The sequence below is a fragment of the Vicugna pacos genome, chromosome 11 (genome assembly GCF_048564905.1).
Source record: "Vicugna pacos chromosome 11, VicPac4, whole genome shotgun sequence".
NCBI lineage: Eukaryota > Metazoa > Chordata > Mammalia > Artiodactyla > Camelidae > Vicugna > Vicugna pacos.
This window is the reverse complement of record NC_132997.1, coordinates 70,198,975-70,215,858: the sequence shown is the minus strand read 5'-3', so window position 1 is coordinate 70,215,858 and position 16,884 is coordinate 70,198,975. Positions and strand designations below refer to the sequence as shown.

Here is a 16,884-nt window from a genome sequence, read left to right as displayed (position 1 = left end):
ATGCTTTGTGTACAAATGCTAACTACAGAACAGTAACTTCACAATATGAGAAGCTACATTTTAAGTCAAGTCATTTAAACAGTTTAACTATTTCCTTCTGTTCCATGTTCTTTGGCTTAGTCATGAAATAACAGAGGGTAAGAGAGACTGTGCCTGGGGTAATAGCAGGAATTATCGTGGTAACCATGGAACAGAAGATACCAGAAGAGAATCCTGGAAAAGATGATAGGTCAGAATATGGATGTCTCTGGCTAGGGATATTCTCAAGAGTGTACTGTTAGAAAAAGACCTGAAGGATATTTACCCAGTGTGGTGTGGTTAAAAGGAAGGGAGAAGGAAGGATATGTAGGAATAACACATCTTTGAGTAAATCCATAGACTTTTTAGCAAAAAGATAGAGAAAAAAGTATCTGCAGGACTATTTCGAGGAAAAAAATAATACTTAGGAGAGAGTAAATAGTTTAGGAAGTCAGGCATTTCATCTGCTAAAAAGAAAGTAACTCACTGGATTACCAAAGATTACCAAAAGTGAAGTATACCTTTGCTTCATGTTTCACCACTACTTCAACAACATCGTTATGAGCTTTCTCAGAGGCCACGTGTAGAGGAGTCAAGAATCTTAAAGAGAAAAAGCCAGACAATGAAGTATTTTCCAACAGATAAAAATGTCAATAATTTTTAATTATTAAAAGCATACTTACTCTTTAGTCTTCTCATTGATGTTTGCTCCTTTTCTTAGCAACAGTTCACATATTTGCTTTCTTTTGGGATATGGAGACGCGGCAGCACAATGCTAAATAATTTAAATTGCAGCATTAATCAAGGACTATACAGAACTGGTTTTTATTTAAGAACATTTGTGCTTCCAATCAAGAACAATCAAGGAGTTACTTCACACCTTTGTTTCATTTCTGACCTAACTTTGCTCTTCATAGAATGTGCAATGATCCCTAAATTCTGACAGGGCTGGAAAATCCTATCTACCAAGGGATATGTTACTAAATATTCTGATCAAGCTTTATACTTATTCTACATCTCTGAAAAAGCTACTACTGCTATGATGAAAAACTTAAATTGTGACCAATAGTCCTTTCAAAACTGTTCCCATATAGCACGATGCTTATGTTATTTTTTAAAGGTTAATAAAACACTCCAATGGCTGGGATTTCATTACATGAGGAAACAACAAAGTATTCATCAGCGCTGGATTCTGCCTGGTAAAACACCGACAGAATAGCTGACAAATTGGGTAGTATTTATTTCTCTCTCAGTGAGTTGTCTTAGCAGAATAAGAAGCCTGGATTACCTGTTTGATAAAATCAGTGGCAGAAAATGATACACGCTCAGTTGGAGGCTGCAGGATCTATGTTTATGATGTATCAAAGAGGAAAGGAGACACGAGGTAGGGATTTGCCTATGAACCTAATTAGCATCTCATGGTCATGTTCCAGATCTTTGTACCCCCAACATCCAGGATTATACTCATAAACAACAGGTGTTCAATAAATGTCAGAATGAGTGAATAACCAAATCAATGTATGAATGTTAAAACTGAAAACTGACAATTCATGGAATAGAAGTTCTGGATAATTATCAAGCTAAATTGCACCATACATCTAAACTCAGTACATATCAAATTTGTTCTCTGATTTTAATCTGTTGTTCATCATAAAGCTTATCTGATCCTTATATCTCTGTTTCAGATTCATTCTTTGATGTTGTTGCTGCCACCAGAATCATTTATTTGACTTCAATAAAACCATTTCTAACCGGTGAACATAGCTCCTTTGGTGTGTTTTCAGTAATCATCCCAGGACATCTATCAGGATGGCACAGAGAATGGAAATAGTTCATACCCAAGAATTCTTGAGCTCATCCATCTCAAGTTAAACCCTTACTCATCTGCCCCATCCTGTTACAGGCAGGACCTGTGATTGCTGGAAACTTGGAAGACACTGTCTCTGCAGCACAACTATCTACCAACAGTTAACTCCTTGTCTGTGTTAAAGTTAGTAACAAAAGATGAGTGGTTTAACAGTAGAGAACTTAGGAGAAAATAATGTAGAATTAACTTTTCAGACCAGAAAACTTTCCCCATCAGTTTTTTCCAAGTTTCTCTGTACCACCTTGATACTGTTATGATTTTAATTTTGCACCGGCACTTACCAGTCTGCAACTTTGCTTTTTTTTTTAACATGGATTTTTTTTTTACAAGTAGCAAAAAAGATCTAAAATGCCTTATAGATAGGTTTCTACATAAGCTTCAGAGTTTATATCATGGCATAAGGAAGAAAATTTACCATAAAGATATCAGATAAGTAAGGCTACTAGGAGTTAAATCTGCCCCAACACATTAACTTACTTAGTGTCATCTTCCCTCACCCGAAGCACATTCTGAAACTCATACAGCTTTGTTCCTTTTAAATTTCTACTGTTAAGGTGGCCAATGATGACATCATTCCCTTTCTTAGCTTCCACCCCTTACCTATGCTCACTTCCGTTCTGTCCAGACTGCTTCTCCACAGGCCGCTGCACCCTTGCCTACTTTGTTAGAGCTCCACAGAGCCGGTATGACCTCTCAGGGACGTGATGTTACCTTACCATTCACACAGATACCTTATTCACACAGTACAGAGGGGCTATATGCAAACTTCAGATCTGATTTTGAAAAAAAATTACAATACTGAAAGGAAAATTAACTGGTTTTTATCTTGATGGCAGGATTATCTTATTTTTCAGTGGGTTCCAAATTTTCAATCATAAACATCTATACTCTTCATAGTAAGAAAAAAGTAAATGATACGTACAATTTGTGACAATAAAAGTTACATATATGGCAGTATGTGAGCAAAATTTTTCTCTGGAAGGCTGCCCAAATGAACAACAGTACTGCCTTTTGAGGGGATAAGGTGGTTTATTTTTCTGTATTCAAAATTTTTTCTTTCTATATCTGTAGGCATTAATTCTTAAAAAGCACATATTTTAAGAACAATGCTATTATTAAAAGTAGGATATTATGTTAGGTATCCTGTATCATCAAAAGAAGTAGGACATTATGATCAGTTTAGCATGGTTTTGGATATTTTATTTTAACAACTTAAACCTGAATTATTACCAATGCTGTTTCATGTGTCTGAGGATGCTTAAAATTCACCATTTCCAGAGAGAGATGTTTTTTGATTCGTGTAACATCAGCTTCCCGTGCAGCTTGAAGCAATGAGTGGCCTTTAAATTCATCTAGATAAAGAAAAAGCATTTAAATCTGCATGAGAATTATCAAATTTATGGGACTTACCTTGTGAAAGATTATTTTCAAAATTATCTACCAAAGTAGTCAGGCTCTAAAGATATGCTCCAAATATAACCCCTGAAAGGGGAGACAGTGGTACTCCAGTTCCCCTCGGTTATGATCCAATTCATCCCTACGTGTATACAACATGCCAACTCATGTATACTCATGGCCAACTCAAGGTCTATTTTGGTCTGGTATCTGGATTACTGCAGTATATTTCCAGACCAGAGACTTCTGAGAATTTTCCAAAGCAAAAAACTTCTCTAAGTAAAGAAATAAAAAGTGATTATAGTCCCTATATTAACATTATGGCAGTAGCAGATGGTTTTGTAAATAAATCAGAGACCTGGGGACTAGACTAGTTGGATATTTCCAAGAGCCACCTACTGATGAACAAATGAAAGAGAGTATTTTCTCAAGATTCCTCTCTTTTATTCACTGGACTTGTGAAACCACCCATTACCCTTTACTATTTCAGAGTAATAAGCTTAACACAAGTGTTCTATTTGTGTACAATGATACTGTATTCGAATTAGGTGGCTATTTCTCACTACATCATCTATTTCAGTTACAGACAGAAAAGCACAGAAGTGCCCAGATACCAAAGAATATTAGATGACAAGATCTAGAGACTATGTTTGTAAAACAGCAATCTTACAAATAACACTTGAACTTCATGGCAGATAAAAAGTCACATCAAAGACAGGAACAAAACCCAAGTTCTTTCTTTTCAAAAGCATACCATCTATAAGACTAACACATATAAAAAGCATTTAACCTGACCTGAGAAAAGCAAATACAAATATATTTTCTTTTCATAGCATCTTAAGAGCAAAATGAGTTGAAACTTTCAAATGATTTAATATGCTAGTCTGAACAACAATAGATATCCATGGGTAAGGAAAATATTCTATTATTTTACTATTTCTAAAAAAAAAACCAAGAAAAGATTTTAGTTTACTGATATGAGTCTAGCTGAGCATTCATCATTTTATACTTACATGCTAGTCTTTCTTTTAGCTGTGGTGTGGGAGCCAAGTCTATAGCACTTTTATTGTGACAGTTCAGCAGTGTTGGATCTGCACCGTAACTCAGGAGAAGAGAACACACTTCAATCCTGTTCTTGGAAGCTGCCTCATGAAGAGGAGTGAACTGCCACAAGTCCATTGCATTGACGCAGGCACCATGCTGAGGGGTTGGGGTAGGTAAAGTATATATTTAGAGTTCAATTTTTAAGAGACTTTAGAATTACTAGTACTGTGTAATTTAACATCACGCAAACTTAAAAAGATAATGTTCCCAAAGGTCACTTTCAAACCAATTATTTCAGAAAGAGAATACATCTTCCCCATAGAAAAATGGTTGCCTAGGCCTACCCATTATTATTTACTACCCAAGTGCCTCTTTTAACTCTTATTGTTAAAACAGTTAAAACGAAGCTTTAGATATAACCTTCGTCTTTTCCAAGAACTATTTTTTTTCTTTGATATAATTTACATATGGTAAAATGTACAGTTCTTAAGTGTACAGTTTGATGAGTTTTGACAAATGTATATATCCATGAGATCATCACTCAATTCAAGATACAGGATGTTTTCATTACCCGAGAATGGCCCCTGATACTCCTTTTACAGTCAATTCCCGCCCTCTTTCTTACCGTTGGTACTACATACTAGAATTACTCATTCTTGAATTTTACTAAAATGGAGTAACACAATATGTACTTGTGTCTAGATTCTTTCACACAATGCTTCTGAGAATCATTCATGCTGTTGTATCAAGTTTTTATTGCTGAGTTGCATTCCATTGTGCAGCATCCCATAATCCATCATCCTGTTGATGGGCATTTGAACTGTTTCTAGTTTTTGACTATTATACATAGGTTGTCATGAGCATCCATGTACAAGTCTCTTTATGAATACACACTATCATTTCTCTTGGATGTATCCCTAGGGGCGGAATTGCTGGGTCATATGGAAGTTGTATGTTTACTTTTATTAGAAACTGCTGAACAGTTTTCTAAAGTGCTTGTATTATTTTTGCATTGCCATCAGCAATGTCTGAGTTCCAGTGGTCCACATCCTTGCTAACACTGTCAGTCTTTTCAATTTTAGACATTTCCATGTACTAGAGTTCGATGGACCACAGAAGTCATTCTAGTTCAGCCTCTCATCAAACACAAAATCCCTGCCATAGCATTCTGGCAGAAGGCAAACCAGCTACTTACTCTTTAGTACTTTCAATGATGGGAAACTAATTCTCAACTAATTTGGCTTTTTATAATTACTAGATAACTCCTGATTCTCTTGAACCTGACTACTCTAGTAACTACACCCTCACCTCAGTTAACTTCATCTATATACACAACCTCTAACCAGCCTCCCATTCTTATTTAGCTAATACTAAGTCTTAGGAAAACATCATTCAGTTGTCTGTAGTCCCAGTGCAATCTGTGATGTCTCACTCTCAACCACAATAACATTCCAAATATTCTGTTGAGTTCAAGATTCAGTTTTACAATAAGCAAAAGCACTACTGTTAAAATGTATAATATTATGGCCACATTATAAATTTTATAAGGCTTATGGACTATTTAGAATATCTAATCATTATAATTAAGTTGTTTCTGTGGGAAAATGTATTCTGTGGTAGCACATGCCCCAAAGGAAGCAAAGAGGCATTGGAAACAAATGTCCTCTTTCCCTTCCCACGACAGCTGATGACAGAATGAGTCAAAGTTTTAGAGGCAGAATGGGTGTAGAGTGAAAGAAGTCTAAAGAATGTGGTCAAATACATATGTAGAGTCTGGGGGACAAAAAGAAATGAGTGTAAGTAACATTTTTGGATCCACTCTCAAAGAGAATACATAGCTTCTATTCTCATCTAACAGGGGTAAACAAGGAGTTGCTTGCCAGTCCTGGGAACTTGCTTGTTAAACAGTAGTCACCCAGCATACTGGAAGAAGCGAAGCTTACCAAGTGAGCCTGCTCTAACCCAAAGTACAACTGGGAAGGTCTTGCAAATGTAACTAGTGGTTTTAATATTATATGGTTCACTACAAATTGCTTTCTGTTATTTTCAAGAGTTTTGAAACTTCAACCTTTAGCCAAAAATTTTAGATTCACTTAATCCAATATTTGGAAAATGGCAGTTATTTTATGTATAAAATCTTAGGTATCTCAAAAATCTCAAAAAAGTCAGATAGATGCTAACACTTTATAATGATTATAAATACTCCTATATGCACCAACACTAAAAACACAAAACACATACACTATGTATTTCAAGTAATTTTATATAACTATAAGAAAAGTACACAAGAACTAACCTTGACCAGAAGTTCAGTTACTTCATAATGACCATAGGAACAGGCATTGTGTAGGGGCACCAGATCACTACAATATGACAGGAAGGGAAAAGCCTGTGTTATTAGGTTTCCTAGGCTTAGTTTATTTGATTTTAATTAAATTTATGCTTAAATTTAAATAAAGTTAAATGGTTTATGAGACCTTCTAATAAAAATGTATGAAATTTAACAGTATCTAGTCGAACCCTACTAGTTCTAACAATTTCAACTCCCAAGTCTCTTTCAACTTCATCTTTTTTTCCCTCAACCCACTGCTACCGCCATTGCCTCAGTCTGGGCCTGTATTATTTCTTCCTAGTCTATTGAAACAGTCCGCACTTCAATTTATCCTCCAAGTTATAGCCAGATTTTTCTAAAAAGTGAATCTGATGTGGTTACTCCTTGTTTTAATATCCTTCTTGGTTCTCCCATGCTTTCAAAAGATGGTTCCAATCGTTAAGCTTGGCATACGATGATCTGACCCTCTCTGGCCTTACCCTTCAATAATGGAATGCTAAACTACCTGAGGTTCCCTGAACGCCATACTACTCCCCAGGTGAAACAGGAAAGATTTTCCCTCCCTTCTGACTTACTTCTGCACATTTTTCCAAACTCAGAGCGCCAAAACTGGCTCTTGTTTGAAACATTTTTTTTTGAGATTCTATAAGATAAATTGCTATATTCCTTCATATAAATCCCAATTCCTTCATGATGGCAATGGAGGAAGAACTTTCTATACAGGAAGGTACAGAGGAATCTTGAAATCCTGACCCAAGGTGTTCCTCCTTGGGAATCACTCACTAATTACCAAAGACATCACAATGGCCTCTGCTGAGTGATGGTCATCCATGGCTTAGTCTTTGGTTCTATCAGCTCCCTCTTTAAAGGCTTATGGTTTTCCTCATTGTTTTGATTATACGATTTCTTACTTCCTGAGCACTAATTTCATTCCCAACTATCTACTAGCTACCTCCACCTGAATTCCCATCATCAGCTCATAAAATCAAGACTTCTAAAAGTGAACTCAATGTTCTCCCCACAAAACAGTTTTTCCCTCTTAGATTTCTGAATGTGTATCACTGGGTTTCACTTATTCATCTTCAGAATCTGAAATGTAGTCATCTCTTTATTCTTTTCTATCTCATCATATCTAAATATTCAACAAATCTTATCCATTCTTACACTGTAGTATCTCTCACATCTGCATCTTCTTTTCATTTCCTCTGCCACTACTATTATAAAACTTAAAATGCTTGAACCCATAAATGCTCACTCTCCTCACTGCTTTTTCCTCTAGTCTTCTTCAAGCTACCAGACACATTGCTGCCAGAATGCATTTTGTAAAACTTTTCTTTTTGAAGAATGATTCTCTTTGCTTAAGATCCTTCAATGGCTAATGCGGCTCACAGAATCAAGTTTGCATTCCTTAGGCTGGAATGCCAAGTCCTTTAAAAGTTGGTTCTTACCTGTTTTCCTAACTCTAACCTTTATTTCTCCCCTATGTGAATCACTGCTTTAGCCAAGCTGGTCTAGTCACTGTGTCTTTGATATGCTGTAATGTCTGCTGTAGCACCTTCTCTCACACCAGTTCTCCTGCACAGAGTGATGTTTCCTAAACTGTCTGCTTTCCTGAACTGAGTCCAGGGCAAATATCACCTTCCCCAAGGATCTCCCAACCACTACCCTGAGTATCTGCTCCTAAGAAACCCTGCAGTACTATGCCTTTCTATTTACCACCTCACACTTAGTAGAGAACTTACATTGTTAGGCATCTTTTCATGCCTTCTAAAGTGTAGTGTAAGCCCTATGGATGGTGACCTTAAGGTTTTATAATTTCCTGTGCTCTCAGAGGAACCTGCATATTCTAAAAGCTCGATAAAAATGTTTACAATATTTAGTAAAAAATATGATTTTTACAAGATTACAGAGATTATCATAAGCACAGTAACACTTAAGAAATCCTCATTTTGATTATAAATCAATAAAAAATGTTAAAAAAAAAAGAAATTCTCATTTTTGTTCAAATGCTTATTTACCCTTTATCTTTAGCATGGACATCAGCTCCATGTTGCAACAACAGTTGTACAATCTTCACTCTGTTGTATCCTGCTGCCAAATGCAATGGAGTTGACTGAAATATTAATGAGACAAATTAATGAAATACAAATAATAGCTTCAAAATTGCACGAAAAGGTAAAAATTCAGAGAAAATTTTTTATCTTCATTGTCTAAATAATAGTAATAATTGGGTTTTACAAAATCTAACATATATACCAGAGGGATAGTATAAAAGTTTGTTTAGAAGCTCACTATTGCAAATAGGAAGCAAACTAAATGCTTATTATTAACAAAGTTTTACTAAGGTTAAGAATTAATCCAAATTATCGCTTAAAACATCTGATAAGAATGTTGACATCTTCTTTTAAGTAAAAAGACAAACACAATTTCATGTTACGAGGAGACACACACAAACTTAGTTGCAAAAGGAAGTACCTTTCTGCCATCACTTGCATGGCAGTTGACATTTAATGGTGTAAGCAGAGCCATCATTTTCTCCTCGTTGCCACTCCTAGCACACAAAAAAATGTATTAGCAATTTGTATTCTTTGTCAGATCCTATCTGGAGACATTATGTGACCATTAAAAAAAAATTCATTCTCTTTTAGAGTTTGCTTATTGCTAAAAAGTTAAAATTAAAGGTGAAGTATTTACGGTACATATTTATAACAACAGTACATATTTACACACCTGGCACTTTCCAAGAGTTCATCTTTCTTATATTCACCTGTGAATTAGGGGGAAAAAATAGCAGAAATTAAGAAAATTTAATTACAAAAGTAATGTCAGTTTTATACATAAAGTTGCTCACTGAACTATATTTATAATAGAAAAAATTTGGAAATAAATTTCCAATAAATGGAAAATGGTTAATCAACAGAATATTGTGCAGTTTAAAAATATTTTCATGTAAAACAAGAAATGTCTGTTATGAAAGTGAAAAGGAACGATTCAATATCATATAATGAAATATGACTACAACTATATGAAAATAATATGCACAGAAAAGGAAAGCCAAGAAAGAAGTACACCAAAATTTTAACAAAGTTTGTCTTCAGTGGTAGGTTATAGGTCACCTTTTTTCTTTTTCCTCCTCAAATTTCCTAAAACTAGTGTTATTTGTTTAATAGAGAAAATGCACCTACTTCATTCAAAATTAAAACAAATAAAATCAAATACACCAATATTACAGAAATTATAAAGGATATTCTACAAAATCACAAATTGAACATAATCATTAACATTTTTATGAATCGAGAAGATTTTTTAACACTAAAATTGTTTTATTATAATGCTACTTTAAATATATACAAATAAATACAGGACTAAATATAAACTCTTTACGCCTATAGTTTTTACTTACAATAGAAGCAAAAACTTAAAAATGAATACAATTTAAATTAACATAATAAACAGTATTTATTGATCTGCTTAAACAAAATCTTAACTGGTGTCCACAAAACAAATTGTGTACTGATTACTGTGCAAAGCTTCTTTTAAGCCCCAAGACTTTTTTAAAAGATAAAAGTAGGGAAGACCATGGAATAGCGAAGGAGGAAAAGAACACTGAATTGTCAGTTACAATAATAGATCACTTTGCTAAAAACCATGCAGGGAACTAATTTACATTTTCTCAGTAATATCAGAAGAAATATCACAAAGTCCAAGCACAAAAGCTCACAGCAGAGCTCTTCAGGCTTGTGACTCAGGCTCTTGACTATTAGACATGATTCTAATGGTGATCACGCAATAGGTAAGAATCCAGAAAATAATACAGCAGAGAGCTGCTTATGAAGAAACCCTCTGATAAGGGAGAAAACATGTGAAGCAGATACTAGCACTCAAAAAAGCTTGACATCTAAAATCAACCTAAACCTAGAGACCACAGTCTTCTAATCTTAATAGGTTCCAAGGGCATGAATTAGTTCCACCAGAGCACAGTAACTAGCATTCCTCATGGTACTGAAACTGATCTGCCCAGACTCTTCTGTTTAGAAAAGCGACAGAATGGTTATAACACACAATTATCTACCACCTCTGCCCCTAATAAGGCAGGAATCACAAATTTAAATACTAATTAAAAAAAAAGTCACCTTTCTTAGACAAGAATCAAATGTTAACTGTCCAGACACAGAAAAGAATAGCAACTGAACTGACACTATTTAAAAAATCTAGCTGAGGTCATGAACTGCAGGAAACTGACTATCTACTTAGCAGGCTCATCCTTTATATTCTTCCCGGAATACTCAACAGTGTGCAGACTTACCAGTCAGCACTGCTTTGGCAGATGGGTCTGCTAAATCCAATGCTGTCCTTCCATCTGTATTTCGGATAGTCGGCTCAGCTCCATGCTGTAAGAGCACTGCAAAAGAGCAACACTACCTTTCAAAATAGTAATTGTGACAATTTGATTTTAGTAAATCACTTTCACAAAAATTCTGGTCCAGAAGTCTCAAAGTTATTTAAAAAACTTTTCATATCCTGACAGTATGGTAAATGTTATATTTTAAAGATACAAATATATAAAATATTCCATTATTTACTGTATTTGACCCATTAAATAAATATCCCCTAAGCACAATGTCAGATTTTCCTTTGCTAGACAAGTAACTAAGGACAGATAGAGTGTACAAGGAACTAAAAGACAAGTTTGCCTGAAAGCTTGTTTTCTGTTTTCACATTCCAAATGAACACTGCCTATGCTAGAAAGATTATTCTGTTATAACAGAAATGAAATTTCTAAAGGTATGAATAGCCCAGTAATAGAGATCTGGGATTTAAAAAATAAAAAGTAAAAAACACCACAGGTAAATTCTTAAAAGAAAAAAAAAAAGAGAGAAACAGAAAAAAATAATTTTCTCTTCAGGGTTTACAAACCCCAAATCAAAACTGCTACATTAGGGTGGGGGGTGGGAAAAGACAGACTGGGATTTCAAAATTTGTAGATACTGACAGATATATACAGAGTAGATAAACAAAATTATACTATATAGCACAGGGAAATATATACAAGATCTTACGGAAGCTCACAGCAAAAAAAAAATTTGACAATGAATATATGTATGTTCATGTACAACTGAAAAACTGTGCTCTACACTAGAATTAGACACAACATTGTAAAATGACTATAGCTCAATAGAAAAATGTTAAAAAAAACTGCTACATTATATCTCAAAGCACATAAAAAGAGAAGACTTATGCTCTACTCTGTACATACTATTATTTATTATATAAAGCTATTCCAGCACATTATAAATAAGGAGCTGGGGAAAGACAAGCAAATAAATACATGCAAAAAGGGAAGCCCAGCCCCTGTTCTTTGATAGGGTTAAGGTTCATTCTACTCTACTATCTGTAACAATGATACCCAAGAGAAATAAAACATGAGTCATAAACGTGAGCTACATATGTAATTTAAAATTTTCTAGCAGCCACATTATAAAGAGGTTAAATTAATTTTAACAAATTTTATTTAAACCAAAATACTCAAAATATTTTTATTTCAATATTTACATTTATATTGTAATCAATATAAAATTGAGGTATTCTGCACTCCTTTTTTTTTTTTTTTGTACTGTCTTTGAAATCTATGTATTTTTCCCTTACAGTATATCTCAACTAGCCACATTACACATCCTCAACTACCATACTGGACAGTGCAGATCTTTAACTGTATTTGGAAAACTCTACATTACAGCTAATTATTTATATGTCTGAAATTGAGGTACCAGAAAAGGATTCTGAGCAGAGGCAGTAGCAATTTAAGATAACACACAAGAAAGAAGAATTGGGCAGAGGTTACTAGGTAATCCTTTTCTTATTTTTATAAATTGCCTAATTTAAACTAAACTGGTCACTTTGGCATAAAGTGATTTGGGGTTTTGGGGGAAAGAAAGAACAATTTAAATCTAGCATAGAGCCCTTGGACTTTCCCTAGTGCACAGAATTGGCTTTCTATCTGTCTTAAAGATTTCAACTGCCCCCGTTTTACATCAGAAAATAGAGATAAGGTAGCAGAGCCCAAAATCCCTGACTGTTAGACTCAGAAAAGTCAATCCCCGTTACTGAAAATTCTCAAATAAGCAGCCTTCTCACATATAATTTTCTGTCAGTGATCAGCCTGTCAGGCAAATCCTATTTCATCTGTTAATTTAAAGTATTCTAAATAACTGATAATTTTTCCTTCAAATGCTTCTTTCTTTATTCTGTCATTTCTATTCTATAACCATCCTAGTTGCATGCCTGCTTCATTTCTCATCTGCCTTATTCTACAGCTTCCTAGCCAGCCTCCCTAATGCCATCCGTTCTTTTCAGCCCTCTACCACATCACTCTTTCTAAAATATACTACTCTCAGCACACAGTACCCTCCTTAAAATCTTTAATGATTCCACACTATCTACATAACAATATCATGCTACTTAACCTGGAGTCTGAAACTCCTTATAAGGAAGTCCCTACCTATCTTTTCAACCTGTCTCCCCAAGACTTCCTGGGAAGACTCAGGAAGGAGTGACTCAACTCCAGCCTGGTCACTGCACTCACTGTCCTCTAACACTCTCTGTTCACTTCCACCACGCCTCCCTCTGGTTCTTTGTGTGTATTATTTCCAAGAGAATTCACATTTCTAGAGAAGAAGAATTTTGTACTATTCTGGTCTCTAAAAAATTTAAGCCCAGTATCACCTACAAAATAACATTCAGTAAACAGTGGTTGGATTAAATCATGAAGTGTTCTCAAAGATTTAAATTTAGCCTGGCAGAATTTGATCACATTAACAAATAAATTCAATCTAGATTCAGAATAGTTACAAACTACTTTAAAAAAATTCTGGAATGTAAACAGTCTTACCGATGCAAACATCAATCTTTCCTTTAATTGCAGCTTCATGGAGAGGAGTGTAATTCCAATTATCACGAGCATTTGGGTCTGCACCATGTCGCAAAAGGAGATTGACTACTTCAGCATGACCAAAAGAGCATGCGTTATGAAGAGGAATAAGGCCCCCATCATCACGTGCCTGGACATTTGCACCATTCTGAAGCAAATATTCAACCACATCTTTCCGCCCAAAGCCTAGAAGAAAACAAATTATTCACATTTAAGTTCTCCAAAGAAAATAAATTAAAATAGAATCAGTAAAGTAGAAGCCATGCTAAAATACTTTAAGATGGAAAATAGTAATAGATCCAACAATCCAGGAATTCACTGATAAGGTGAAATACATTGCTAACTAATCTTTATGAGAAAGCCAAAGGGTCTCTCCAATACCTTAGGTCATACTACTAACTTCAGAGAAAGGTTAAAAGTGACTGAAGCCCAAAGTTCAGAAGTTTCCCACTCTACAACAGCATTTCTAATCGCAAATGCAGCGTTCTGCGTACTTAGTATGCATACATTATCAGGTATTTAAAATACATGTATCGAACCAACTTGGTAGAATCCCTTTCCCACATCTATCTCCTAAAATGTTTCTACTAAACTGGCGGACTCTGGGATAGCAACAACAGTTTGTATCTGTCGATGGAGTGAAGACAGAGGTGATACTAGGCAAAAGTGTGAAATCAGCTGTTTTTACAGGAGCCCCTACTTTGCCACTTGTACAACACAAGCAACTTCTTTCTAGTAGGAGGCCTCCTTTAGAAACCCATGTCCCACAGTTCTGCTGTAATGGCCCCCATAAAAAACAAAACAAAAAAAGGCTGATAACTCATTTACACTGGTTTATGGATTTAGTACCAATGAGTTTCAATCTCTTACCATTCCCATATAATAGCACCTAAAATCTTTTTAGAGTTAATTGTGAAAAGAAAAGGACATGATAAAGCAGATGGGGAAGTATTTGTGTATGTTGGGAGAGAGAGAAAAGACCTTCTCATTCACCCAAAAATTTATCAGAATATTCTTAAAACTACCAATCTTGAATGTAGTCCTTCTAAGAAGACCAGAGTGAAGCTGAAAAAGCAATGATACACAATCTTTCCAAGGTCTGTGTCTGGGGCTGGCCTAGCTGCAGCTAAGGTAAGCGTCAGCAGATGATTGAAGAGATTAACTGGATTCTTTATTAGTTTGTTTTGTTTCAATATTGCTAAGCTCTATGTCACAGAAGTGGGTATCTTTGATTCTCTCTATTTTTAGAGAGCTTACAATTTAAGATGTGGAGAAACAGTAAGAACCAGTAATTTCAATATACACTAACTCATTATAGAGGTATATATAAAGTGCTACTACAGCTCAAAGAAGGGAACACCTACATTGGGGGAAAGCAGAGAATAGGAAGGACTACCCCAGAGGAGACTCTAGTGATGATATTGGAGCTGAAAACTTACAGAAAAATTAATGGATCAGTAGGAGAATGAGGAGAGGAGAGAAGAGGTAAAGGATGGGAAAAAGCTAAGCAAGGAAAGAGCACTGCAGTCCAAGCGGAAGAAAGAAAATGTACAGAGCAAGTCATTCATAATAGCCAGGGCACACAGAATACCCAAAGCCAGATGATGAAGAACCTGAGATGTCCCCCCTAAGGTGGTGTCTAGACTGTGTCTTGTAGACTAATTTTGTTTGTTTGTTTGTTTTAGACTAGTGTTTTTCAAGCTACTTTCAGGCAACAGATTTTCATGAAGTATTTTTTGGTCTTTTAAAAAAATTGATATAACTTATATATATGGTTGTATTAATTCTAGGTGTACAACGTAATGATTTAATATTTGTATATACTGCACAATGAACACAATAAATCTAGTTAACATTAAGATCTACTCTCTTAGCAACTTTCAAATATATAATGCAGTATTATTATTAACTATAGTCACCATGTTGTACACTACATCCCAAGGACTTATTTATTTTATAGGAAGGAATTTTATCTAAAGGAAATTTATATCTTTTGACCACCTTTACCCATTTCACCCGTCCCCGCACCTCTGGCAAACACCAATTTGTTCCCTGTATCTATGGGTTTGAGTTTTCTGTTTTAAGATTCCACATGTATGGAGAAGGATATAGCTCAAGCGGTAGAACGCACGCTTAGCATGCACGGGGTCCTGGGTTCAATCCCCAGTACCTCCTCCAATAAATAAACCTAATCTCCACGGCCCCCCGGCCAAGGATTCCACATGTAAGTGAAATCATAGTTGGTCTATTTCTGTCTGACTTAAATCACATAGCATAATGCCCTTAAAGTCCACCTATGCTGTTGCAAATGGCAAGATTTCATTCTTTTTTACGGCCAAATTATATTCCACTGTGTATATATGCCACATTTTCTTTATCCATTCATCCCTGGATAGTCACTTAGGTTCTTTCCTTGTCTTGGCTATTGTAAATAATGCTGCAATGAACATAGGGGTGTGTAAATCTTTTTGAGTTAACATTTCCTAATAAAATCTTGCATAAAATACCAATATGTGTCTTGTTTGTTGCAAAATATCCAATGCCTGGTACACAGCTGGCTCTCACAGAGTTGCAAATTAACTGAATTCAATTTAAAATAATACTATTCAGGTTGAATCCTACTTCTCCTTCACAAAGGTCCAAAGGAAATTATCCCTATATTCCAGAGGCATCTCTTAGAAACAGTCTGAAAAATACTGCTACATCAATGGTCACTACAGGACAAACAAATACCTATCTATATCTACACCTACATATGTATATCTACCTATCTCTATATCTGTATCTCCTATTCTGTACCTTCCTTTAAAAAAAATCTAGAAATAAACTATTATCAGCATCTATTTTATGGATTTCAAGTATCAAAACTTAACTAGTTCTTTTCTCATGAGTAGTTAGTAGTTGTTTCTAATCTTTTGCTACTGCATACAATGTTGACAGGAGTAACTAAAGAGAGAAGAGAAAACTGACAGCATCTGGTGACTTCTTTAATTTGGGTAAAGGAGAGAAGGAATGGAGATGATTATCAGATACCTGAGAAACAAGGTAAAACAAGAGGTTTTGTGAGATAAAGTAATTTGCTTTTGGAAATGGTGAGCTTGAAAAACAAATGCCCAGAAAGTAGAAGGTTCTGTGCATCTTGAATTAAGGAAATTAGTCTGAGCTAGAGACTGACATTTTGGAGTCATGACCATAAAGATGGTGTTTGAAGCCATGCACAAAAATAAATGAAGTCGGAGTAGGGAGTACTAATTTTCTACCTGTTTTGTTGAAAGAAGTGTACTTTTATCTAAGATCTAT

The 16,884-nt window shown here is 35.1% G+C and overlaps 1 protein-coding gene across 1 annotated transcript in view; it reads right to left on the bottom strand.

Moving 5' to 3' along the window:
- The window catches only part of TNKS2 (tankyrase 2), a 56,617-nt gene that overhangs the window by 28,944 nt on the left and 10,789 nt on the right, over positions 1-16,884 (bottom strand). The window contains exons 2-11 of the mRNA XM_072971599.1: positions 13,546-13,770; positions 10,963-11,058; positions 9,387-9,423; positions 9,132-9,207; positions 8,675-8,769; positions 6,621-6,687; positions 4,294-4,480; positions 3,116-3,237; positions 702-793; positions 540-618 (exon numbers count right to left, since the gene is read on the bottom strand). Of these exons, the coding sequence (XP_072827700.1) occupies positions 540-618; positions 702-793; positions 3,116-3,237; positions 4,294-4,480; positions 6,621-6,687; positions 8,675-8,769; positions 9,132-9,207; positions 9,387-9,423; positions 10,963-11,058; positions 13,546-13,770 (1,076 nt within the window). The remainder of the gene's footprint in view (positions 1-539; positions 619-701; positions 794-3,115; positions 3,238-4,293; positions 4,481-6,620; positions 6,688-8,674; positions 8,770-9,131; positions 9,208-9,386; positions 9,424-10,962; positions 11,059-13,545; positions 13,771-16,884) is intronic.